General features: G+C 43.5%; 1 protein-coding gene across 11 annotated transcripts in view; it reads left to right on the top strand.

Annotated features, from left to right (window-relative positions):
• The window catches only part of LOC121604626 (nuclear factor 1 X-type-like), a 114,224-nt gene that overhangs the window by 20,426 nt on the left and 68,044 nt on the right, over positions 1 to 25,754 (top strand). For 10 of the 11 annotated variants that reach the window (XM_041934197.1, XM_041934194.1, XM_041934190.1 and 7 more), the window contains one exon: positions 15,201 to 15,732. In XM_041934197.1, the coding sequence (XP_041790131.1) occupies positions 15,201 to 15,732 (532 nt within the window). Of the gene's footprint in view, positions 1 to 13,968; positions 14,360 to 15,200; positions 15,733 to 25,754 lie in introns of those variants that run through there. The other variant, XM_041934195.1, reaches the window with a different exon arrangement.

Raw genomic sequence — 25,754 nt, forward strand, 5'->3', positions numbered from 1 at the left:
AACACCTTGTTATCACTTTTCATCTTCACTAATATGATCCACTCAGCCAGTGATGCTGGCCATCCAAATATCACATGCTTGGACTGATTCGTTTTTGATGGTGGTGATTATTATTAAATGATCTGTAATGACTACTGATAATCCCCATGTGCACCCTGGATTCACTGAGAGGCAGTTGTTTGTTAGTGCACCACTGAAACCTAAAACACATACAGATGTGTGTGGGACAAAACCACAAACTCAACTGAGAGCCCTGCCTTTGTCTGAGTGCATGCTCGTGCTTAATTTTTACCGGCTTGCTTATGGAAATTTTGCAGCAGACGTGCAGCTTTTCAGCGCAGGGCCCCCACATTAAATTCATTTACTTTGCTCGCCCTCAGCTACACAGTGTAAAGGGTCAAACTGTGTTAGTGTGGTGATGGTGGTTTGGGCCTGGGGGGGTGACAGCTGGGTGGGAGATGGATACAGCATCATTTTTCACCTCATGTATTGCATATGCATTTGTGTGTGTGTGTGTGTGTACTGTGTGAACGTGTGTGAGGCGGACTGCTGATATGTTTGTGTTTATTGACTCAAAGAGACGGGCCGTGGCTGCGTACACAGCGGTGTACGGGTGGCAGAGGTCCAGGCTTGGGGGAAACGTGTGTGTTTAAAGTACACACAGGCCTAATTATGCTGATTTAAGCATTCTTGCGGTCCTCCCTCTGGCTTGTGGTGAGTTAACTGGCACAGAGGCGTCCAGCAGAGAGAGGGAGAGAGAGCGATGGCAAACATAAAGAAGACAGAGACAGAAACCGAAGGCTCAATAAAGAGATTGATTTTTTTTTTAAAAGTAGAAGAGACAAAGAAGAAGAAAGAGAAGAGGTGGCAGAGGGCTGCAACACAGTGGGAGTGACTACACAGAGAGAAATGTTGTCCCAGACACTGGTGAAACACAGGAAAAACATACAGCCGAACTTCCCGGCAGGTTTTTTCCCTCCACACTTTGGGGTTAAGAGCGCGCCCGCTCTTCGTATTTATTTTTATATTCAGATGTTATGGATTGCTCCGGGAAAAGGCTGTCCCTTTTCCCAGCAAGAGGAATTAATACTGTTTGAATGTGCTCTCTGGAGTCTAAAAAGAGGAATTTTTGCAATGGAGTTTACAAGTGAAAACCTGACCGCTGCTAAATAAACAAACTAGGAATGATTAAAAACTGACCCCCGTTTGTTGGCTCTCTGCTTTCTGGGCCGTGTGTGCACCTGTCTCCTGTCGCTTTATGCACACGCATGTCCCATAGCAGCGTACATGTGCGGAAAGTGGGGGACGTGAGGGAAAAACCCACATGAGGGTGATTTAAATCACTTTAACTAAATTATAGAGGCAGCTGTACAGGTGAGTCTAACAAAGCTGAGGAAGCAACATGTGCCAGCAGGAGACAGGTCTGAATATTTATGCACATGCATGTAATATCTGAAACACGTCGCACACGTTTTAGTGTGTTTCCGTGTGTGCTGACTTATGTATTGTTGCCTGTTTGAAACAGAAAACCGAAATCCTGTGTGTGTGTGTGTGTGTGTTTCTGCACTTTGCATTACGACTTCTCTGCCTTAAAGACACCCAAAGCATCGCATTAACACCAAAGAGTGCATAAAAGGTCCGCACAGGTTCCTCCTGCAACAGAGCGCAGCAGAGATTGATGACGTCGGCCTGAGTGTATTCAAGCCGCCTTTCACGCAGGTGATAAAATCCTGCTGGAGAGGCAGGCAGGGCTGCTCAGTGTCTCTGGGTTCATTCGCTGCACTGTATGAGACAGGATCAAGCAACACCAGAGCTCACATGTGCTCTCATCTGAAAATATGCTCTCACGTTCCTTACACTTCATTCCTATCTTTTTTCTCTCCATTTCTGGTTCTCTCAAAACCTCCCTCTCTCTTTTGCCTTTTTAGTTTGCTTATCTTTGCCTGCTTTTCCCTATCTCAGTCTCTCCCCATCCCTCAACTCTCTCTCTCACACACACACACATTGCGTCTTTTACTTCAACTGTCTCTTTCTTCCATTTTACCTCATTCTTTCCAGCCCCCTCCGCTGCTCCTCTCTTTCGTTCCCTCAGGAAGAGCCACAGTCTTATCTGGGATATGTTGGATTTGGTGAGCTTAAAAGCCACTTTACTAACTCCCTGTCTGCCTCTCCTGAGAACAGCTCAGGCTATCTTAAACAGTTTCACCATTCGCCAGGCTTTGTCCACTGGAATGCTGCTCATCGGGCAACTTTTCACTCCCAATGGCCTCTTAATGCTAATCCTTTACCTGCCTCTCCATCTTCTTGACTTCTCCCCTCCTCTCCCTTCTCTTTTTCTCCCTCCACTTCTTTTCTGTTCCTCCGCGGACCAAAATGCTTGATAAACACAGATTGGGTTTCTTTGGTGATGTGAAGGAATGCTAATGTATCATAACCATATTACAGTACTTAGAGGAGGCAAATGGTGCCAAGTGCTATCTGGAGAATCAAATCTCTACACAAGAGCCTGCTCCCCCCTTCAGATTGAAAAACGGTGCTCCCATTTTGATTTTCCTCTCTGGAAATATCTAAAGCTGAAAGCCCCTCTAGAATTTGATGAAACAATAGCGCCGTTGTATTCAATAATGCAATTTCTCCAGGAACTGGAAGGCTAGCCTAAATAAAGATGAGGCCAAATCCTATTTTGCATCTGATTTTTATTATTTATTTATTTATTGGCAGCCTGAGCACTTAAATGTTGCCCACAACAATCCACTGCTGTCCTCCTTGTGAATAAATATTTGAATATTCTGCACAAAGCGCTATTACAATTTGGGTGTCACTGTTTAAAGTAAAATAATGTCTTTCAAAAAAGAGCATTGAAATACTGTACTGATATTTGGAACACAAAATACGCATTTAATTGCTTGAAGAGTGTGACCAAATGATAAGTGCAAATCCAGAAGCAATCCTAACAGGATATGATCAGACCCGGGGCAGGCCCTCTCTGGCGTGTGGCAGGCGAGCTGGAGTGAGGGAGGATTTGCTCGTTTTATTATTAGGGCCTGTGTGTGTTGTTGATGGAGCAGCTCCATCCATGTTGACTCACAGAGAGACAGCGGTGATGGCTACACTGAGCAGGGGTGTCAGGCTTGGCTGAAGACTCCAACTCCCTAAACAGCACTGCAAAGGCAAACCCTTCCTGGTGCGTGCTTGTGTGTGTGTGTGTCTGCACATTTATGAGTCTGTTTGTGCACGTGCGTTCACATGCATGCGTGGATGTGTGCGTGTGCAGGCCATACTGCGTTTGCATGTGCGTGTGTGTCTCCGCTGTGCGTGCGTGTGTGTCTGTTTCAGTCCTGACAGCCAAGAAGCCTCAGCAGCATCTGACGTGGCAGCTCTTGCTGCTTTCAGTCCAGCTCTCTCCTTCTGGCTCACTTTTCTGTGATACTATCTTTTCATACAATCGCATGTTTATAAATGGAGACTGACTGGTATTTTATACCGGACCAGTTTCGGAGAGAGTTGATAAACACTGTACCATTCGCTGCAAAATAACATGGCACGAGTAGAATATTTATTGCAGCTAAGAATGCTTATTTTCAGTGAGGCGGCTGTAAATCTTAGCAGGAAGCTAAGTAAAGGAGGAAAAGTTAAATTTTTTTTTTGAAAATGGCTGGATTCAATCTGAGGCCAGAAGGGGCACATTTGATGCACGTACACAGTATTTCACTTGCATGTTATTCCATTTCTAATACAAAATACTACCTGTAAATATACCAAATTATATTAAGTAGCTGCATTTATAAAACGCAGAGATAACTGATTTTCACTTATACATTTTCTCATCATAAAAATTCAATATATGAGGATCACTGTTATAAATCTAACACTAAACTAATTTGAAGCTTGGATCAGTTGCCCTCTCCTCCTTTTTCTCTCCCCGGCCGGTTTGTGAGGTGCCTTTTTATCGAGGTGGGTTTCCTCCATTTTATGTCCCCTCTGAGGACATGTACTTATGGCCGTCTGTCTGTGGTACTGCGGTGCTCCTGAGGTCTGCGCGAGGTGGTAGTTTAGGCCGGGGAAGTCAGCGAGCGTGGTCACAGAGGAGATAACTGCACACACTCTCTTCCAGAGGCGCCCGTCTGCATGTCTGTCTGTCCTCCCCTTGCTTTGGTGGAGGATACATCTTTAGAAAAGGAAAGCACTGGTTTGAGAGGATAAAAGTTTCAAAATGATTTAGCTGTTGTGTGTGTGCGCACGTGTCCTCATGTGTTTAAGTGTGCGCGTGTGTGGTTGTGAAGGCTCTTTGTTTCTCGCCTTGCATGTGTTTGTGTGTGTCCTCTGTTTCTTCCGGCCTGGCATGGTGCTCGCCCTACAGGGAATGCCACTCAAAATGGGCTGAGCGACCTTTAACCCTCACGCTGCCAGCTCAGAGTAGGCATAACGTGCTGCCATATCAAGAGCCCGTTTCCCTTTAACCCAAACTCTGTCATGTGTAGCAGAGATTAAGACCCGGCTCTCAGGAAGCCATTTGGAACAGACACCTTTTAACCCTAATGGGATCAGAGTTGCACATGAAGCCACTTGGAGCAGCCACCCACTCTTAACCCCTAACACTACTAACTCAGCGCAGACAAGGAAGAGTGCACAGGCAAAGGCCCAGCTCATATCATGCCACAGGGAGCGGGCACCGTTTAACCCTCGCAGCGCCAACTCAGCACAGGCAAAACTCCAGCTCTCATGATAAGCAGAATTAAATCCGCAAGCTTCAGTGTTCCTGATAGGGAGCTCACTGATGCAGAAATAGGAAGCTAATGTAACAGGGTTGGTTTTCCATCTGCAAAGTAGCATGCAAACATTTGCTGTGTTCTAATTGTAAATGATAAATTGTGGTCACCAGGCTAAGAAGTTCTGTTCTTTTTCTTATCGAGAAATTAAAGAAAAAAAAAACAACAACAACAACACACAAGCAAGAGTAATTTGCCACATTAAACCCTGCCAGTATTTCTGCCGTGCTCCCACAAGTGTCAAGAAGAAAACAGCCAATGTTTCCAGCTCGACAACCATAGAGTTATGAGTTGTAAAAATTTAAAAGGGTTTCACAAAGCCAAGAGTTGTAGAATCTCATCTCATAGTTAATAATTCTTCACTCTCCCAGATTGGACTTGGTGGGGTTTCACCCATCGCTCAGGAATTTGCTGTGTGCAGCTGCAATGTTAATTTGGAACAATACAATATCCTGCACTTTTCAAAATATGAAGAAAAAGTGGCTGCTGTGTAAACATGACCCAACACATTAAATCAAGGGGGAGTGTTTGTGCGCTCCACTCATGTCCTGCTCAGCAATCACGGAAACGATCAGTGTTATACTAAATGCTGATGGATGGTATAGTAGTTATACGGACCGCAGGAGATAAAGAAAAAATATTATTTCTAAGAGATACTTTCCCTTTAAGGGAAGCACCAGGGCATGAGTTGTGGCATGAGTGGCTTTGTGTGTAAGAGAGAGAGAGAGAGTGAAAGAGATAGAGGAAGAAGAGGGAGAGGGTAAAGGGAGTTTCTGCACTTGCCTGTCTGGCAATGACCAAGGAATGAGTGTACAAGTTTGAGTCTGGGTGAGTCAAGCTGTGTGTGTGTGTGTGTGTGTGTGTGCATGAGAGAGAGGAGGAAGGAGGGGAGAGGGAGTTCCACAGTGAAAGGAGTGAGGGGGAGCGGAGCGAGAGGCGCTGGAAGATGGATAGCGATGGAGATAGAGAGAGCACAGGCGATTGGTAGAAGTGAGAGCGTGAAGCAGCAAAAAGCAGAGGGAGGGATGGCTGAAGTGCAACAACAATATGGAGTGCAGGAAAGGGAAAAAAGTGTTAGAGGGAGAGGGAGAGAGAGAGAGAGAGGGATTTCAGAGCAAGAGGTGAAAGAAATAAATGAAGGAATGGAGGAGTAGGTGATGGTGGTGGTGGGGGGCACAGAATGAATGTGTGAGTCGGGCTAGTGGTGAAGCATTTGCATAAAGGGTGAGGGCACTCTGCCCGGGCTTTGGGGAGAGGTTGGCATCTCGCCTTGCCGACTGGCAGAACGAGGACCAGGGAGGAATAAAAGAATGAGGGGGAGCGAAAGAGTGAGAGAGAAAGTCTCTCAATAGTGCATCTCTTGTGTGAGGAGAAGCAGGCCTTGGCTGCTGCTGGAGCAGGGCATGGAGGGGAGGGGGATATCGGGTTTCATTATCTGCTTGATTCCTGCTGTATTTGCTAACCATGAGGTTCAAAGCCCTCTCTGCAGCTGTAGGCAGGGCATGGTAGCCAGTGTGTGCCGCTGGCATGTGTCGACTGGAACGCTCTAGGTGTGTGCAGCATGCGCCTCGGTCCGGAGTGAGACAGAAAGTGTGAGACGGACGCTCTCCTTGCCTGTACAGTCGGAGCTGCCGCACTCTGCCGTCACCCCTCACACACACAACCACTCCACCAGCACCCCTCAATAAACACACACTCCAAGTATCACAGTGCCTACTTGACCTTATCAGGAATGGCCGCCCTTGTCGGAGGGAAATGCTGTACTCTCAGTTTTATTGCAGCATCCTGTCGGAAAATGCCACACCAGCCGTATGCCTGTGTGTGCCTGATTCAGTTTATGTGTGTGTATTTGCCATGGTGACGCAACTGAAACCGTTGTAATGTAAACACACAGACGACACACGTGCAGTAGTCTATATGTATTCATTTAGCAGACATGTAATCCTATACTGCCCCATCTAGCTGCAGCCACATGTTGAAACGGTTTTATTAAATCATTGTTTGCAACATGCTGCGCCAAAATCTCATAATTTAGTTTGAAATCTATAACTTTGCCAAGTTTTATTTATAGCAAGATAACATCATCCCTAAGAAAAACATTCTTTCTAATTGACGGCACTGTTATCAAGATTTACATTCAGTTTTGCATTATGAGGAGTAAATGTATAATGTTTCACACAGCCCTTTTTGCAGTTCCCACAATACATTCTGCTGTATGCAGTGAGTTTTTAATTTTGTTCACCAAATCCAAGCCAAAAAACCCCCAAATCTATTTAACAAATGATCATCACAAAATGTCTTTTTAAGTCGTCCAGATTGAATTCAGTTCTCCAAATATTTTCATAATATAAATTGGGAATATAAATCACTTGTGAGGTTATGGTTATGTTTATAATTAACTTGTATAAGGTGAAATTTATGCAGATGGGCCAGAGTCATAGAAAAACCACACAAACCTCAAGAAAGTCCTGGCTGAATTAATTTTGGATACTCCAAAAAAAAAAAAAAGAAAGAAAAAAAATCACGATGAGCTCTTGATCTTAACTGTGATGTGCTTACATTTGAGGCTGAAACAGTCTGCGCAGACAAATCCATCGCACAAACATGAAAGAATACTGAGTATAAAATTACCCAGGTCTGACTGCAGTCATGTCAGAAGCCCCAGCTTGCCATCAGTCCTTGTGTCTCTGGAGCTGTTTAAAGTTCGTTCGCTCTGTCTTTCCCTCTCAGCCTCATGCCACAAATGGCTTCCAGACTTTCACACATAGTAATGCTTCAGTGTGTAAACAGGCGTAATTACAAACGATGCGCAGACACACTTTTAACATCAATCTGTGCCGATGGGAGAAAGAGAGCAGAAAGAGGGGAAGTTTTTTTCCTCTTCCAGGGAGTAGAATGGATGAAAAGGTTTTGAGCTGGATGGAAATGGAAGGACTGGCACTAATGAAGTTAAGGAGGAAATTTTAAAGAAGAATAATGTGGGTCTGTGTGTGTATGCATGTGTGTGGGCTTGAATAAGTGAATGAAAGGAGAGGGAAAAAATGACACTTATTTTTTCTATTTCATGAGAGTTTCCAAGGAAATGGTAGTTTATGTCAACTTGTCCGTAATTATTTTATATCCCAGAGGCTTGTGAGGTTACTAACCCATCACCTCTTAATGGCAGGGTGTTAGTCACTGCTAGTCAGCCTGCGCACCTTACTTTTCCTGTACTCCTCATGGGAAGAAAATATGGAAACTTCGCTCAACCCGCAGAGAATTTTTTTTTCTCCTCTACTTCCTTTTTCGTTTTTCACAGAGTGGACAGAAACAGAAATGGTATTATGCCTGCACTGCAGTGTGGTTTTGAAAAGTTTTAAAAAACATTTGTTTATACACAAAGCTCAAACAGCTCCAGCAGGAACGTAAGGCCAAATTATTCCCGACCATCTCAAGTGATCAGAGCACACGCACACACACACACACACACGCACAAAGGGAAAATAGTTCAGATCACTCACAGTCTTTCCCTTACATCACCTCAGTACTTGTCAATATGTGATTTCATACAGCAGATGTCAAAGATGAATTCCAGTCGTGACACTTCCTGACATGCTATAACCTTCATCAGCTTTCTCTCTCTCTTTGTGTGTGTGTGTGTGTGTGTGTGTGTGTGTGCGCGTGTGTGCCCTTATTTTATGGGATCATCTTGAGTTAACAAAAACTTGAGGCAAATTTAATTTCATCTGACAAATGTGGCCTTCAATTACATGCTTTTGCAGCATTTTAAAAAATTAGGTTTTGCTTTCTTCTTTCTAATAAGACTTTGTAATAATAAATGTTACTAAAATAAAATGCTGAAAAAAGCAAAAGGTGGTAGGTCCCTGGGTTTCCTGTTATTTCAGCAAAAAAAAAAAATCATTATTTTCACAATCATTATTATTGTTGTTAGTATTATTATTATTATAAAACAATTGGAATGTATATACTGTAAATTAAATACAATTTAAGAATATGTTTTTACAAGGAAACTGTCATTTAAAATGATTATGACTAAAATGTTCAGAATTTTCAAATTAAAGGAAAATGTGAAAAGTTTGATCAAATTTATGCTTGAGTTTGATTTTATTTTTAATTAAATACTGTTCCTTTGTTTAAAAAATGCATTTAAAACATGTAGATTTTCAGGATATTGGTGTTCATTAATTCACTGCAATTGTTATGTTTTAAAATGTATATGTATTAAATCTATATTAATTTTTAAACCAACTACCTTAAACTTTAAACCAACAAATTAAAGGGGTTTTAATAATGAAGGGATGTTATGCTGGTGGTAAAAATGCAATAATATAATATAGTATCACAGGAATAGAAAATACAAATAGGGTTCTTTTATTAATATAATATAAGGGTGACCTGTTGTAAGGCTGAGTTTTTTGATGAGCCTGGAATTTATTTGTGTTTAAATGTTTGTACTTCCACTTACTAATTCCTTCTCAAATTCAATTTTGTCTTTTGTTGTAATCACAATTTAACAGTAAAAAAAAAAAGAAGGAAAGAAAACAAGGGACCTTTATGCTTTTAATATAATGTCATGGCCCTTAAATCTTACCTGAAAGAGCAAATCTAATGCCTGCTGACACACAGAGGCATCCTCACCGGGCTGGATGTGGCAGCACATAAATGTCTGACCTGGTCTTTCAGCCCTTTGGCATTCATTTGCATACCACAAATTCATTTCAGGTAATTGCTTATTAGAGCTTTGCTTACTTATCTTGATAATATTGTGGGAATCGCCCAAGTTACGGCTGTTAAAATCAACTGTATGCAAATATAACCCACAGGCAGGAACTAAGTGTCCTTTTCATTTGCATGAAGGTGTTCGTGTATCTAACAATGTTCACGCAGCACAGGAGACGTCAATAAATCTGCAGTAACTGAAGGAGGAAAAGCTGCGTACGCGCTCTTGTACAAAATCAATTGCATTGTTCACCAGTGAATATTTGCCTTCACTGAGGTCACACTTCACGCTTTTCTTTTATTATCAGCTCCACTACGGAACGACCAACTACTAAATACATAATCGACTTTTTTAGAATTAATTTTGACCCTCTCTGTTCAACGTAGGTCGCGCGGAACCGAGGCTGGGAGGAGACCGTTAGCAAAGCTCAAGTTCAGCTTTGTCTCTATGTGGTAGAGGAACATGAGATTTGACCATGACTGGTATTTAGAGCAGTTTTACTGTCAAGCATAAAACATTTTGTTTATTTTGACGAACGTGAAATACATAGAGTTGCTCATAAACAGACGGGCGGAGGTTAAGACAGGGAAAGACAGCCGTTATCAGCCAAAACTAACGTTACACCGGTGCTGGAGAGACGGTAATTTTCCGGTTGACACTGAGGTAGGTTTCTGTATATGTTCTCTGTGTGAGTGTGTTCATTTTACATTGTTTTACAAATGTAGAGACACAGGGTGTAGGCCGTTAGACAGGCGTTAGAGGAATTTGGTGCGTAGTTACCTTTATCACACTGATAATTTCTTTAGCCAAAACCTTAGTAATTTAGTCATGTTGAAGTAGTGACGCTGGTTAAATAATAAAAATATGTTATTTTCAACGATAGGACCTACGGGGTGTTTAAAGCCTGAATCTGGTGCCATTGCACTTCATTTGTAGGCCTCATTTCACAGCGCTGCGGCCACGAACGTTACAGTGTGTTAGTAACGGTGTGACGTTCAGGACACTCGCTCTGTCAGCCTCGCAGATATGACAAATAGTCTAATAGATTCATTTGCTCTAAGCGCTGTTATTTAGTTTAATACCACCAAAAGCTTGAATACAGCCGTTTCAGTTTTTATGGGTTTCCTCTGTCTTGTGCTTTCTGCAGTTGCTGCTGCTCCAAGCTTGGCCTTGTTAATAAAACCTGAGGTGGTTTTCATTTCTCCCCTGCTCTCTGAGTTGCATACTGTCAGGCCAGGAGGGGAGAAGACGGTCTTGCCCAGCCTGGCGAACAAAGGTCGTAAGACGGAGCATGGCAAGCAGAGATAAGATGAGCTCTCGCTCAAATTATAGCAAAACAGATACCGAAAGAGTACAGTGGCCAAGGCCCGAAAAACTGCCACCCTCGGTTTTGCTTTCCTGCAGAACTGTGGGCAAACAGCACTCAGCCAGTCTGATGAGCTGAGGGAAATGTGGATTTGAAAATACAAAAATGACACATTAAATAATACGGTGCCACACAGACTCACTCCTTGGCCAAAATCATAAAAGATCTTGCCTGAACTGCAGATTGTGCACAAACCTCAAAGCTTGTGTTATGCTGTTGTGTATAATTTTGTATTTGGTCCAGTTTATGATCATAATAGGCCTGGCAGTGGATTTAACTAAGTGATTTTAAAAGGGGGGATTTTTTTTTTGGAAGGATTACACATTTTATACAAATAGTATTTGCTTAATAGTATGGATTAAATTTATAGTCTTATAATAGGTTTCTGTCAGTTTTTCATCCTCTTTTTGTTATATAAAGAGTTAATAAGAGTTATGGTCCTGAAAAAATGCTGCAGGGCTGGAACTACAAAAGCAAATGTGTTGTTAGTTTGAATGGACAAAGGAGAGGTTTGGATTACCCTGATAGTAATCTTGGTTATTATCATTTTGCCTGTCAGTAATGGCATGATGATATTACAGGAAGTGACAGTAATACTTGGCACATATCTGTCCTTTTCTTTGTCTGCGGCCCATTCATCAGAAAGTCTAGATCCCTTCAGTCTTTTCAAATAAGTGACAAACACACCTCCATCATTATTCCTCAAAAACAAAAACAAACACACACATCCTCTTTAATTCCATCTCCTCATGTTCCTTATCCCATACTTTTTTTTCTTGCCTCCGCCATCTTCTCTCATTCCCACATTTTTCACGTGTTCAGTGTGGCTGTGTGAGGCAGGCGTATGTTAGCATGAACAATCGGCACCCGGCCCGGCTGGACCGGTCTGGTCCAGATGGGGTCTGCCCCCCCCCCCACCCCCACCCCCCCAGCAGTAGCAGTGACGAGCCAGCCAGCCAGCCAGCCAGCTAGCCAGCTAGCTACCCACCCGGGTAGCCAACCAGTCATTCACCCAGCCAGTCATTTAGCCTCTCAGCCAAGCTAACAGCCAGTTCGCCAGGCAGTCAGTGGACCAGCCAGTCATCCAGGCTGCGGCTCCTCTGTCAGACTCTGACAGAGGGAGCAGGCCAGGCTAAATCTGATGGAGCCAACCAGAGGACTCTCGCCTTTGTAGGGCGTTCACACAGACAGCCTGTCCCGTTGCACAGCAGGGGGCTTCAACCCGCAATCAAATGGCCGGGCCCTCAACTTTGCCACATGACAAGTTAGCTTTTTGTGGCTGCCCACTGCACAGATTCCAGTTTTGACAATGTCTCTATAATTCCTATGAGCCCCATGGACTAATTCATGTAATTTGGACAGCAAGTGTGTTCCTTTTTTGTAATTTGGAAGAATGCTATTTAAACGCACTTCTAATGAGAAGACTGGCCTGTACGTATTTCATACATATATCAGATTATATTGAATTGATTCTTGGTGAGAGCCTTTGTCTCTGCGATATTTCTCCAATGGTGCACTGGGCACAGCTTGTCCCTCTGAGGTCATGTGGGTCAGCCAATGAGGGCGAAGCAATGAGCTTGCCAGTACAGCTATACAGCCCTGTGCTCTCGCACTTTTTGCTGCTGTTCAATCCCAATCATGTGTCATTGTGTACTTCACAATGCGTCAAAATGAAAATCTGGGCAATTTAGTGGCCACAGTATGAATCTATAATTCATTTTGCCATTACAAAGACCAACGTATCTAAATCTGAAAGCATTAGACTAAGCTTTGTGAACTACAGGGAACCGGTATAGCCTGTTTAAGGCATGAATATCCGCTTGCCTTAATCAACATCTTAACATGTATAGGCTACTTATATGAAGGTGTCCACCACAGCATTTTCAGCTGTCATTGTCCACTGCATCCTGTCTCTCACCCACAAATGGCATTGCTCTCTAATTTGGTAACAGAAACTTTTAATGTGTTTCTGTATCTGTGCTGTTGGGGCTTTTAAAGTGGACTAACAAAAAAAAAGAGCGAGGGGGAGAAGGAGCCAGTTTGGATGTGAGAGTGCATTTTGAAACAGGAGAGCATGTTTTTGGATGGTATTTTTTGTTGGGGGGGTAACGGGCATTTTCTTCCCCCTCCTCTCTTTGTTTGTGTGGTAAATCCAGGAGCAGCTGCTGGTCTCAGGGTCTAGTGGGATTTTGGGCCTGTGTTTTCTCATGCCATCCCATGCCAAGGTGGTGTAACGCGAGCAGAGAGGGAGAGGGGGAGGGAGAGAGGGGTGTTTCTCGAAGGGGGTGGGTTGTGGGGGGGAATGCAGTTTGGAGAGCGAGCTGGTTTGTTGGGATGGCTGTGACCATGCTGGTGACGAAGGCGATGAAGGCGGAGGGGGGCGTAGAGGGCTTTAGAAGGCGGGTGCTGTCTGGATTGGATGCATGTAAAATTAATATCCTCTGGACTTTGCCTTTGCACTAGATTGGAACTTGTCTATTTGGCTAATGACGTGCCTTCTGCCTGCACCACACACAGTCTCCGTCTCCCTCCCTTCTCCCTCTCTCTCTCTCTCTCTCTCTCTCACTCTCTCACTCTCTCTCTCCACTACCAGCCACCAACCATCCACCCCCCACATCTTTGCTTCTCCCTCTGCCATCTCTCTCTTCCCTCCCTTTCAGCGCTGGGAGCGTGCGTATTGGCTGGGCTGTTTGAGACTCTGTGCCAAATAGGTGGGCCCTCTGCATGTTGGCACAGACTCAGTCAATGGTTAGAGAAGGAAAGTGGAGAGGAAGAGAGAAAGAGAGAGACAGAGTTGGAGAGAAACAGGGGGAAAAAAGAAGCTGCACTCGGGTTTGCCAGCGGTCGTGCACACTCTTCCAACATTGATTCGGTCCTCTTGTTTTGTTTTTTTTTTTCTTCTCCTCCGTCCGCACCCCCCTTGTCCAGCTCTCTCTCTCCCTCTCCGTGAGTCTTATGCAGATCCTAGAGAATTGAACCAATAGCACGCGTCGCTTTGCCAAGCGTTTTTTTTGTTGTTTTTTTTCATCAAGATATTTTTCTCTACATATTTTTGCAAACACAGAGGCTTGTTTAAGTTTTTGACAATTTTATCCTTTTTGCTGCAATATCTGTTTATTTGGTTTGTGCATGTCCAGCTCTTTTTTGAAATCCTTTTAGACAGAGAGATTGCTGAACTTCTCTACACTCTCCTTCTGTTGTGCTCTTGAACAGCACCTCTCCTGCAGCTCTTGCCACAGTACCTCCTGTGTTCCTGTGCTGGTATTACACTGCGCCCCCTTGGCCTGTCTCCTCTTTCTCAGCTTTTTCCCCCCTGCTGCTTTTATTGGACAGTTTCTCAGCTTCTCTTTTTGCTTAATCTTTTTTTCCTCAGTCTTTTGTTTTCCAATATACGCAGCATTACTTCAGAACCTTTTGACTCGAACAATCCAGTTACTGTCCTGGTGGCGCATTTTAAGTTTCTTTGCAATCGGCGGGGTGAATTTATGATGAGAGAGCAAAATGGTAAATACCATGTTATTCTTGTTTTATTCACATACAATGTTTCGTGATAACGTCTGTTCTTAGATCATTTTGAGTCCGGACACAGTCATGTTATTTATGGATGAGTGTTTTGTGTTTAATTTTAATAATTAGAAATTTGTATGTAATTTCTGAAATTATTTTAGTGTTGTAGGCATTATATGTTATTTAATATAGTCGGTCTGCATTATGTTTTATAAATGCTGCAAGTTTTTACTTTTTCTAGATGAAGATATACATTTTTTTAGAATGAATATTCTTTGGCAGAATTAAATCTGTTTTCGTTTTAGTTTTGTAATTGGTAAATGAAAGTCTGGCAAATACTTTCATTTATATATAAAATATTTGTTTGTATTATATTTATTTAGTCACGCAGGCACATTAATATTAGACGAAAACTCCCACAGTATATACTTAATTTTTCTTTCAAATTTCATACCTGTCTTTCAGTATTGTGTTCAGTGTTTTATCAAGTGTGTCCTTCAATGTGTCTGTGTTAGGTGTTAGTCAGGGAGTGTATAGCATCTTTCTCTCTCTCTCTTTCTCTCTCTCTCTCTCTCTCTCTGTCTCTCTCTCTTTCTCTCTCTCTCTCTCGGTGCCTCTCGCTCATTCTCTCCCTCCGCTCACACAGAGCAGGCGCTGCTCCTCCATGCTGCGTGCCGGTGCTAACTGCCTCTCTTCTCTCTTCCCTTCCTCACCCCCACTCCCTCTCTCCCCATCCTTCTCTCCCCCATTCTCCCCCTCTCTCTCCACTGCCTCCTCCTGCTTCCCCCCCTCCTCCCTCTCCTCCTCTACCCTCCCCCCATCCTCCTCCCTCATCCAGGATGAATTCCACCCCTTCATCGAGGCCCTGCTGCCCCATGTCCGCGCCTTCGCCTACACCTGGTTCAACCTGCAGGCCCGCAAGCGCAAATACTTTAAGAAGCACGAGAAGCGCATGTCCAAGGAGGAAGAACGTGCAGTGAAGGATGAACTGCTGGGGGAAAAGCCAGAGATCAAGCAGAAGTGGGCCTCGCGCCTGCTGGCCAAGCTCCGCAAGGACATCCGGCCCGAGTTCCGTGAGGACTTTGTGCTCACCATCACGGGGAAAAAGCCCCCCTGCTGCGTGTTGTCCAACCCCGACCAGAAGGGCAAGATCCGTCGCATCGACTGCCTGCGCCAGGCTGACAAGGTGTGGCGGCTGGACCTGGTGATGGTCATCCTGTTCAAGGGCAGCCCCCTGGAGAGCACGGATGGGGAACGGCTGGTCAAGTCACCACAGTGTACCAACCCTGGCCTGTGCGTCCAGCCGCACCACATCGGAGTGTCCGTCAAGGAGCTGGACCTCTACCTGGCCTACTTCGTCCACACGCCAGGTATGTGGCCAACTGGATACTAGACACTGATAGGGAGGGATGCCAACACAAAAACACCCGCCATACATGCCCGTGTGCATGCGCATATAGATGTACACACAGACACACACATTTGCATAATCATGCATGTGTACACACAGAGAAACACACCTAACACTGAAACACTTGCTTGCATAACACAAAATTAAATAGGGAAGGAATGACAGAAATAAAAAATCATGAACTTTAAATGTAGTAAGTTTCAGGAACACACTAAAAATGTGTTTCAAATTTAGAAGAGATTTAGGATTATAATTAGGCTATCTAATAATATTATATGAAAATTGTGAATTCACAGAAAGTTTTTATTTAATGATCTTCTGCTACATAAATAAAACAAACATTTACCTCTGAGGACCAAAATGAAAATCCCTTCTTGACTTTGTTCTCTTAGCAAACAACAAATAGTTTTGCTTTTTGTCTTTTTGAATTTTTCCTTCTTTTCGTCTGTTTATTGGTGTTTGTTTACATGACAACATAGTATCAACAGTAATAGAAAGAATATGTGAGTGTGTGTCAAGGGCATTCGGCCAGCGTGGTCTGGCAAGTAAGCGTTCATTTTTCTGAGCGAGGCATTTGCGGCTTCATATGAGCATGTATTTTGTGTTTTTTATAGGAAGGAATTTGCATGCCTGCGTGTGCGCGCGAGTGTTTTTTATGAGATGATCACCACTGTCAAATTGTGTGTTTTTGTGCAGTGAGTGAGAGTCACTGTTTATAAGATTGTACTCAGTCTGTTGAAGTGTATGTGCCACGATAAGGCCATTGTAGCCAGGGATCGTCATTTGGCCACAGCCCAGCTTGTGTGTGTGTGTGTGTGTGTGTGTGTGTGTGTGTGTGTGTGTGTATGAGAGAGGGAGAGCAGAGCCGCGAGTCTCCTGCTCTCAGGCCGCAGGCTGCTGCCGCCTTCACCGTCTGCCTGAACGCTAGCACCACGTTGGACCTGGCTGCCAAACACACACTCACACACAAAATGCCAGTGCTTACAGACAGCCAGTACTATTGCAGCCACCTTCACACCCATACACACACACACACATACAAACACAGCTAAATAAAGATACACACATTCGATAACAAAAAAAAGAAAAACAACTCTGTCATCTTTGTAGCGCACTTTCACACGTAGAGCCAAACACGGTTTTAGTCACGATTGCGTACACACACCCACACAGCATACATTCTCAGCCAAGGACTATCATAGATACAGTTTGATACAGCCAAACATTGTTGTATCTCAGCCACCATCATGGATACACACACTCACACTCGGCCAAACATCGCTGTAGCCTCCAGTGCGCGTACTTTACGCACACAGCCAAAACACTGGCTGTGTTGTAGTTTTTTCCCCACATTGCAAAAAAACACCGTCACAGCAACCACACACGCACACACACGAAACACATTTCACAGCCAAATCCTCCAAATACACACTACTTCACCATTTGCTGGCTACGTATACATACAAACACACGCTCATGACCTAATATTATCTCAGCTGGAATTTTCTGGAAATTTCAAACAGTGACTCAACCAGCTTTACACACACACACACACACACACACAGGCACATATATGTACAGCATACCCAGTGACTGCCCAAATACACTCACTCTCTGCCTAGGCAGAACTCTTATGGTAGCCACTAATACGAGTGTAGCCAAATGCTATCACAGTCGTCCCTCAGTCTGCCTCTTTCTCTCTCTCTTTCTTTCTCTCTCTCTGTGTCTCTCTCTATCTCCCCCTCTCTCTCTCTGACACACACACACACACACACACACAGAAAATCTCGGTCCAGGCCAAACACCTCGCTCGGCCCAAGCCAAACCCTGGCAGCTTCACTTTGTTGGTCTGTCTGTGGTGGTGATAAACCGTAGGTAGCGGACAGTCCTAACGTTGTCTGCAGAAATCTATCTTTCTGTTTTAGTGGTATTTTTTTCGGATGAATTGTCTCTCAGCCATAATTGTTTGATTTTATTTAATTTTAATTTTTTTAAAACTTTTTGTTATTGTACTATAAATGAGACAGGGGTGCAAAGAAGAAATTATAATGAATTATACTGGATTGTGGGTCAGTGAGTCGTTTTTGGGATTTAGTAACATGTCTGCAGAGCCTGTTTTGGCTCAGTTTATTTTGAAATATACAGCGCTTTTTAGCACTATTTTCCTTGTAAATTATACTCTTTGATTATACTAAATTATAGTATTATGTTTGTTTAATTTTAGCTCAGGGTGTGTGGTCAGGGAAGGCAAAATGTAATTAAATAGAAAGATGTTGCCTTGCTGTTACATTTGTAGTTTTGATATTAATTGCTAGGTATTTTGATGCATATATTTAAAGCAATTATATAGGTCTAAGTTTTTGATTTAAACATATTGACAAGACAAAATGGTTCTTCTGTTACGCTGGATGCACACACAAAATGCAGTCCACTTAAAGCTGTAAGTATTGTATTTGTGGTATTATATACTACTATAAGTGACACGAAGACTTTTCAAAATGTTTAAAAAGTGTCTGTATATGATGAGGAACAATTGTGACGCAAAAAGTGAAAACTAATTGAAATATTGTATTTTCCTTTTTTACATATATTGTGAAATACACACAGGCAAGCAGTAAATGTCTCATGACTAATGTTTTCTCCCTCTTCTGACACCATTCCCTATCCAGTTTTTAGTTATTTTCACTCTCTGCTACAGTACTTTGGTTTACAGCGGTACAGTAAAACACAAAGCTGCTTGCAGGAGCGACCCAGTGCGCTGCCCATTCATAATGTTGACTTACTGTGTGCTCTCTCTTATCTTATCTGGCTAACACAGCGTGCCTCGGCAGTTTTATCTGCCTCCAAAGAGCCTGTGCTCAGTTAAAGTCCTAGTTGAAGAGACACTTTGGGGTCTACAGACAGAGGGAGAGACAAAGGGCAAACCACTGTCTGCAAACCTGTCATAAGGTCGCCAATGTTACCACACTTGGCTCTCATTTACTTCTAACTTGTAAATGTGTGTTTGTGAACCAATAGGCTTAAAGGCCTGCATTTATCTGTCACATTTATCTGTTACAGTAATGTGCGGTTGCGTTTTTTAGCCACAGCCGCGCACTGAGTGACAAGATGTGCTCATTGTTTGTTTTTGTTTGGTTTGCGTTTTGTCGGTCTTTAGCATCTCTGTCTTCCTCGCTCCTCTTTGATCCCGTGCACACTTTTGTTTTGTCTCCTTAAACATCGCCCTCATTGTTGCTCTCACAGAGGTAAAGCCTCTGCTGATCTCTTTTGTTTATATTGTAGGAGACAGAGAGAGAGAGGGAGAGGGAGCGCGTTGGAAAGGAGAAGAGGCTGCGATAGTGATTGTTCTGTTTGGCAGCGCCCGAGCTCCGTTGGTGTGGGAAGAAGAGAAAGACGTCTTGTGTTTTGTTTATGACAGAGTGGCAAAAGCTGCCACGGGGAATCTCTGGGCTTGCCGTCAGGCTTTCTCAGGCTGTTCTGCAGCCAGCCAGCCTTTGAGATCCTCTCTGTTACGGAGCGTAACACACTGCAGCCGTTACAGAATAAACCACGCTGCCACAATACACAACCTTCTCCCCTGTTTTTCAGGCACCTCAGATGAAGAGCAACAAACCAGACAGAACGTGTCTTTGAATATTGCACTACTGAACTGAAAAACTGGCATGGAACACAGGAGAGGCGAAGTGTAGTAGTGGTACAGTACAGTGAGTAGTGTATTATTTTTAGTGTTTTATGAAGAGTGAGTGATTGGTATCGTAATGGAGACAGTGAGTGACTGGTATTATAATGGAGATAGTGGCCCTTGGCCTATAAGAGCCAAAGGTCTGCCAGAGAACCACACGCTGGCAGGCTCCCATTGATAACCCATGAATGGAGTGTGCTGGATAAGCTTAGTTCACGGTACTAGTTTAGATATAATTCTCACTCCTGTTAGTCTGACTACTGAATAAGTGGGTCCACTTGTGCACCATCAGGGGAGAAATCCTTTAACTGCTTCTCATAGTGTTCAGCGGACTATTTGATTTATGTAACCTTTGTGCTGTTTTAGCTTAAACTCAGCACATTTCTGATTTATTCAAGGTTGGAAAAATAGAAGATTAAAAAAAAAAACAGTTGTGAGGTCCAAAGTTAGCTCAGTGCACTTAGTCATATTTTGGAACTCATTCCTACTGCTTTTTTTTTTTTTTTTTTGAACTTTTCTTTCTTTTGTGCACCATAAGTGTGATCATGAAAAGATGCTTCAAATGTGTTTCCAATCAAAAGTGCAGTACAGGAAATTTGCAGTCACTCCGAGGGAGGTGTGAAATGTGCTCGCCGTGCCATTTCTGCCATGACCGCTCCACACTCTCCCGCTCCACAGTGCCAGATCCCGCCTCCCTCTCACTATAGCAATAGTAATGCCTTGGACAGCGCTGTGAGAAAGCCCAGAGAAACCCTAGCACTGCGGCCAGCCCCCTGGCCAACTCACTGACCACAGGAAGGATTCACAAATATAAACCCCACTTGTGTTCGTCATTGAGGAAACCTTCCTGAGTATTCTGAATTTATGAGGGGGGGAAATAAGAGTGGGAGAAATGAAAAAGGAACGAGAGAGTGAAACAGAGAAAAAGAGAGGCATGCTGACAGTCATGGCTGACATGATGAATGGCTTGCAACGTGTTAAAAGTTGATACTCTGATAGATTCCGCAGGTTCCCACTGCTGTGTGCCTCAGTATTTCTTTCTTTCCTGTGAAAATAATCTGTTGTTAATTACTTCCTGGAACTCTTCTCCAGCTCCCATGACATCACAAGGGTTGAGTGGACTGTCCTTGTGTCTAAGTGTTTTTGTTTGTGTCTGTGTGTGTGCACAGCTCAGGATGACCCTCAACAGTAAAGTAAGCATTGAGTTTTGATTAACTGAAATCTCGACACTGAGGGAGTCGGTCAGGTCTGAGGCTTTTGTATTGTGTGTGGTGGGAACAGGGCCCATGCCGGCTAAGAAAAGCCCTCCACATGCAGAGCGGCTTTGGCATCAGTAAATGTTCGCTGATGGCTCTTGTTTAGCCGGGCCCGCATCTTCTTTTACGTGTTTCTGTCTTTCTGTCTGGCATCAGGGACACGTAGACGTGGCTCCATATCAAAATCTGAAGGGTTAAGATAGAGGGAGAGCCCCGTCACATTAGAGAGACAGAGTGAGAGGGAGTCTTCTCACACTATTCTTGGCTTCGGAAAAAAGTCTGTGTATTTGGATAGCTAATGGTACAGGGCTAGCCAAAGCCCTGTTGTGTGCTCATTCGCTCCAAAACATGCGCGCACACACACACGCGCACACACACACAGACGCAAGGCTAACATTGGGGTGTCACAGACGTACATAGATTGGTCCAAAACCGCAGGGTCTGCATTTATCTCATGAGACCATGATGACACGAGCAGACTCGAGGGGAAAAAAAAAAAAACATGAGAAAGACGAGTCAAAGACAATGTTGTTATGTTTGGTCTGTCATTAAATTGACCAGCGAAAACTGGCACACTCCATGATACGGTGCCTTTGTCCTAGAAACAGCTCCCTGCTTTTTTGGTTTTTACATAACGATCATAAGCCTCCGTCTCTTTGGCTGTGGCTGACTCGGGAGAGAGTAAAACCCCTGCAAATTTCTGGTCTACCCGCATCTGTTTCCTTTTGTGTGAAGAGTTTTAGCATTGGGAGATATGAGGTAAACAGATTATTCCAGTGAAATCGGGAGGCCATCATCATGGTGGAACAGACAAATGAGGCAGTTTGTGCTGTTTGGCTCCTTTGGCAGTTTTTTCTGAGCCCCTCTTTCTTTTTGAATGAACTCAGCCGTCAGATTTTTTTCCTGTTTCTCCTCACAAAAAGCTCTCCATTGAAAAGCCAACACAGGTAGAAAAGCAAAAGGACTGACAAACATTTCTCTGCTTTGTATTGTACGACTCTTCACGATCGAACACAGAAGTCTTATCTCACTGTCGAATTAGAATTACACGTGTTTTCTTCATTACTAATGGTGTAAACCTTTTTTCCTTCGTGGTAATTTACTTTAATACAGAATTCATCATTTTGAATTCTAGCTACCCTGTTTTGTAATTAATATTTACACAAAATGAAAGGTACAATAATCAGTGTCAAATATAATGTTGCCATATTATTTTTTCATCTTTATGTTGGATATGTGTTAGAATTAATTGGTTCTGTTATGGAAATCAAAATACATGTATCTTAACTATAATTAAAAATAATAATAATGCAGTTAATGGAATGGTATTACATAAATGCTTAGCAATTTTTCATTTTGTCTAAAGGAAAATAGGGCGTTTTTACATGCTGCTGAACCCAGTCTAATACCTACTGTTGAGATTTAATTACACATTAAAACACATTAACGATTGTCAAATAAAAATGGGTGTAGGCTAAGCTAAGCACGCAGTGATAAAAACTGCATTCTTTACTTGAGCTGAGTGGGCTTTTTTTACATTTTTTATTTGGAAGAAAAAAAACCTACAGAGAGCAAGAGATGGGGAGGAAGAAGGGGAGAGAAAGGAGAAGAAGAGAAGACAAGAAAGAGGTTATTGAGAAAAGAGAGAGTCAGAAGCAGCGAGGGGGTGGTATTGTCTGTATTAATACTGTGTCTTCCCAGTGCCGGGTCTCTTTTCAGGCTTTTGTAGCAGCGCCAACCATGAAATGTGTCTGTCCCCAAAAACCATATACCCACTCAGGAGGGATTCCCGACCTCAGAGAGACAGAGAGGAGGAGGAGGAGGAGAAGGAGCAGGAGAAAGAGTGCAGTGGCCAGTGCTCACTATCAGACAGGCCAGCCAGAAAGGAGGGAGAGCCAGGGAACATGGCTTATTCACCGGGCTGCACTCACAGCAAGGCCCTGGCATCGGCTGCTAAGTCTGGCTAACAACGCTATTCAGCACCACACAGTCGTAGTCATGCTCGAATGAGAGTCACAATAATGCGTTTTAAATCCAAAGCACCATTACTTTTCTTCTTGTTGTTTTTATCTCATTTTTTCCCATAGACTTGTTTTTCCCATAAGAAGCGGCTTTGCTGAGTTTTTGTTGCTGAATAAAAAGTTAGGTCACTACTGATTTAGAAAGCAAACAAAAAATAAATTTAAACCCTTTTTCATTTTATTTTGTACATGTGGGTTGAAGAATAAAGAAATTATTATGTGGGCGAGTTTAACGCTGATGTTCAGAAAGTGAGAGGAGTTGAGAGGAGTTGTGTCGGCGGCCGTTTTTGGCACGATGCTATCTCTCTGTATGGAAGACGCCAAATTTTCATACACAGTTCCTGCCAACCTCCTCCCTCTGATCCTCGCTTTCTTCTCTTTTCTTTTCTTTCTTTCACTTGTTCCCCTTTTCTTTTATTCCTCTTTAGGGTTCAAATGAATGCCCTCCCCTAGCCTCATTAGCACCCTGGACTCCTGTTTGCAGCTACAGAAAAATGTATAATAACTTGTAAGCACAAACATTTTAGCACTCAATAGGACCATTATCCTTGTTTTTCATGAAAGCAGGGCATCATGGGGCTGTGAGCCTTGACTGTGAAGTTTTTTGTTTTTTTTGTAATTCTCTGATGTTTCTTTCATTTAGTATGCAAAGATGTTTTGCCACCAGTCGTTTGGGTCTGTCTTCACAAAGACTGGCATCCTCCCTTTTTAACGGTATCTTTACGTTTCGTGTTAGATCACAGGCTATGATTTTTTTTTTTTTGGTTTTGAGATAAAATCATTTCTGTAGAAGCTTTAGTTTCTCTTGTTTTGTGTAAAAATTTCTTTCCTGCACTTAACGAGATTTTCAGAACATTTCATTTGGTCACTTCGGTTTTTTTTACCACCTATGAGGTGAAAAATTTTAACCACATTTTGCGTTTCGTTTTTCAGTTAAAGATGTCTGGGCTTTCTCACTGCGGGCCACTCGCTCTTCTTGAGAGACAACCTTCACGAGGGCATCGCTTGGTGTTAGTTACACCGTGAGAAGGAGAGCAGTTTAGAGAAGACAGAAAGTGGGGTGGGGGGGCGAATGAGCGAGCTAGCTGAGAAGCACAACAGAATGCAGAGAATCAAATTTGGCATGCGTCTGTGTAAGCGAGTAAGCTTCAAATCAGTTTGGACACAGATCTAGGACGCTAGACGGAGAGAAGAAAGCAGGATGAAACGGGATAGGGAACAACATGGGATTGAGAGGGGGGATAGTGTGTGTATATGTGTATGTGTGTTTAGGAGACTAAGGGGGTGTAGTTAAGTAGAGGATGAGATGGAGGGGGTTGGTGGGTGAGGTTGAGGGGGTGGAGGGGGGGGGCAGTTGGTGTTTGGTAGTGTCCCTCAATGACGACTTGAAAAACAGGCCGGTAAATAAATGGAGTGGCAGTAAACAAGGCTCGGCGCTTCATCAAAAGACTCCATTCATCTGTGAACAGGAGAGTCTCTCTTTTCACTGAGGAGACAGAGAAAGGAACCCACTGACGCTGACGAGAGAACGGCGCTTGTTTAGATAACAGGATGAGTTTGGAGTGGAATGGCGTTAGTGTGTGCGGGCTCGCTCGTGTTTGTGTGAGTTTGGAGGGGGTGCAGAGCAGGTGGGAGGTGGACATAGTCTTAACGAGTGGGGTAAGGTGGGGGTAGAGATAGTGTGTTTTTTTATCACTAGCGTGGATTCAGGGAAGGATTGTGTTTTGGGGGTTAGAACTGTGGGATCGGCCAATGACAGTATGCGTTTGTGTGTGTAGTACAAAGCGGTGTAGGGGGTGGTGTGTTTTTGGCAAAGGCTTATGTGCGTGTATGCACAGGCGTGCATTTGTGGAAGAGTGCATATGTGCATATGTCTCTGTCTGCTCATTATACATGGTTATTTTTTCCAGACCGAGTGCTATGCTCTATTTTGCATGATTTACATTCTTATGAGCCAAGCAGCAGGTCTTTTTTATGAGAGAGACAGAGTTTGGAAAGAGCTGAGTGTTGGGGTCTCAGGGACACCGTGGTGAACCGGCCACAGCAAGGTGCCATGCATCGCTCTCTGCCTCAGCTATTCATAATTCATTCTGTCGGCCAAGGGAGCCAGGTGTGAACTAAGTGCTAAAAAGTCCTTTTGCGCATTTCCGTCATGCAAACTTTTTAATTAAGAGAGAGAAGAATTTATGAATATAGAGATCAGGGTTAAATCACCTCCAACCACTTAGTGAATTCCGACTGAAAGAGCAGGACAGAGAAGCCTCTTTCAAAAGCTTTAATTTAGCTCATGTTTAATTGTGCCACACTTAAGTGTGAATGTTAACAATTCCTTTTAACTTGCCTATAATCGTTTAAGAGCACATCTTGAGATAACAGTGGCCTTGTGGAGTAAGATATGAGATGCGTTGTCTGTCTTTTTAACTCGATTGATCAGAGTAGTATAGACACATACATTACTCATGTCATTCACTTTGCCAAGAGACTCTTTTAAAAACCCTTTGTGTAGGTTATCAGCAGTATCCAGCACACGTAGTCTCTCTCAGGTTCTCTGTTGCCACTTGTATTTTATAGGACATCAATGATGTTATTTTACTGTCCTTCCATCAATGTATCTTTATCTAAACAGGTCTTTTTATGGTTCTAAAGGAGTCAATTCTTTAGAACCACAGGATTGATTTTAAGGTTGCCATAGCACTCAGGAACCCCCCTTTCCTTCTCTCTATCCTCTGTCTTGCCACCCCAAAATCCCCCTCCCTATCCCACCGCCTGTTCCCCTCACGTTTATTGGACCCAAATTTGGCTGGCACCATGGCAACCAAGGCTCCCAGGGAACCTTGCCTGGGTAGAATCCAAGGTGCCTCCAGGGTGGCACTGGCTGGCGTTGTCAGCGTCAGCGGGCTGTCACCGCGGCAGGTTGCTACGACAAGGCCAGCCTGGCTCTAGCCCGCCACGGCCGCGTTGGGAGTGCTAGCTTGCTAACCTCCTTTAACTAGCGACGAGCTAACATGACCTGCTATATCTG

This window comes from Chelmon rostratus, chromosome 3 (assembly GCF_017976325.1).
Source record: "Chelmon rostratus isolate fCheRos1 chromosome 3, fCheRos1.pri, whole genome shotgun sequence".
NCBI classification, from domain to species: domain Eukaryota; kingdom Metazoa; phylum Chordata; class Actinopteri; order Chaetodontiformes; family Chaetodontidae; genus Chelmon; species Chelmon rostratus.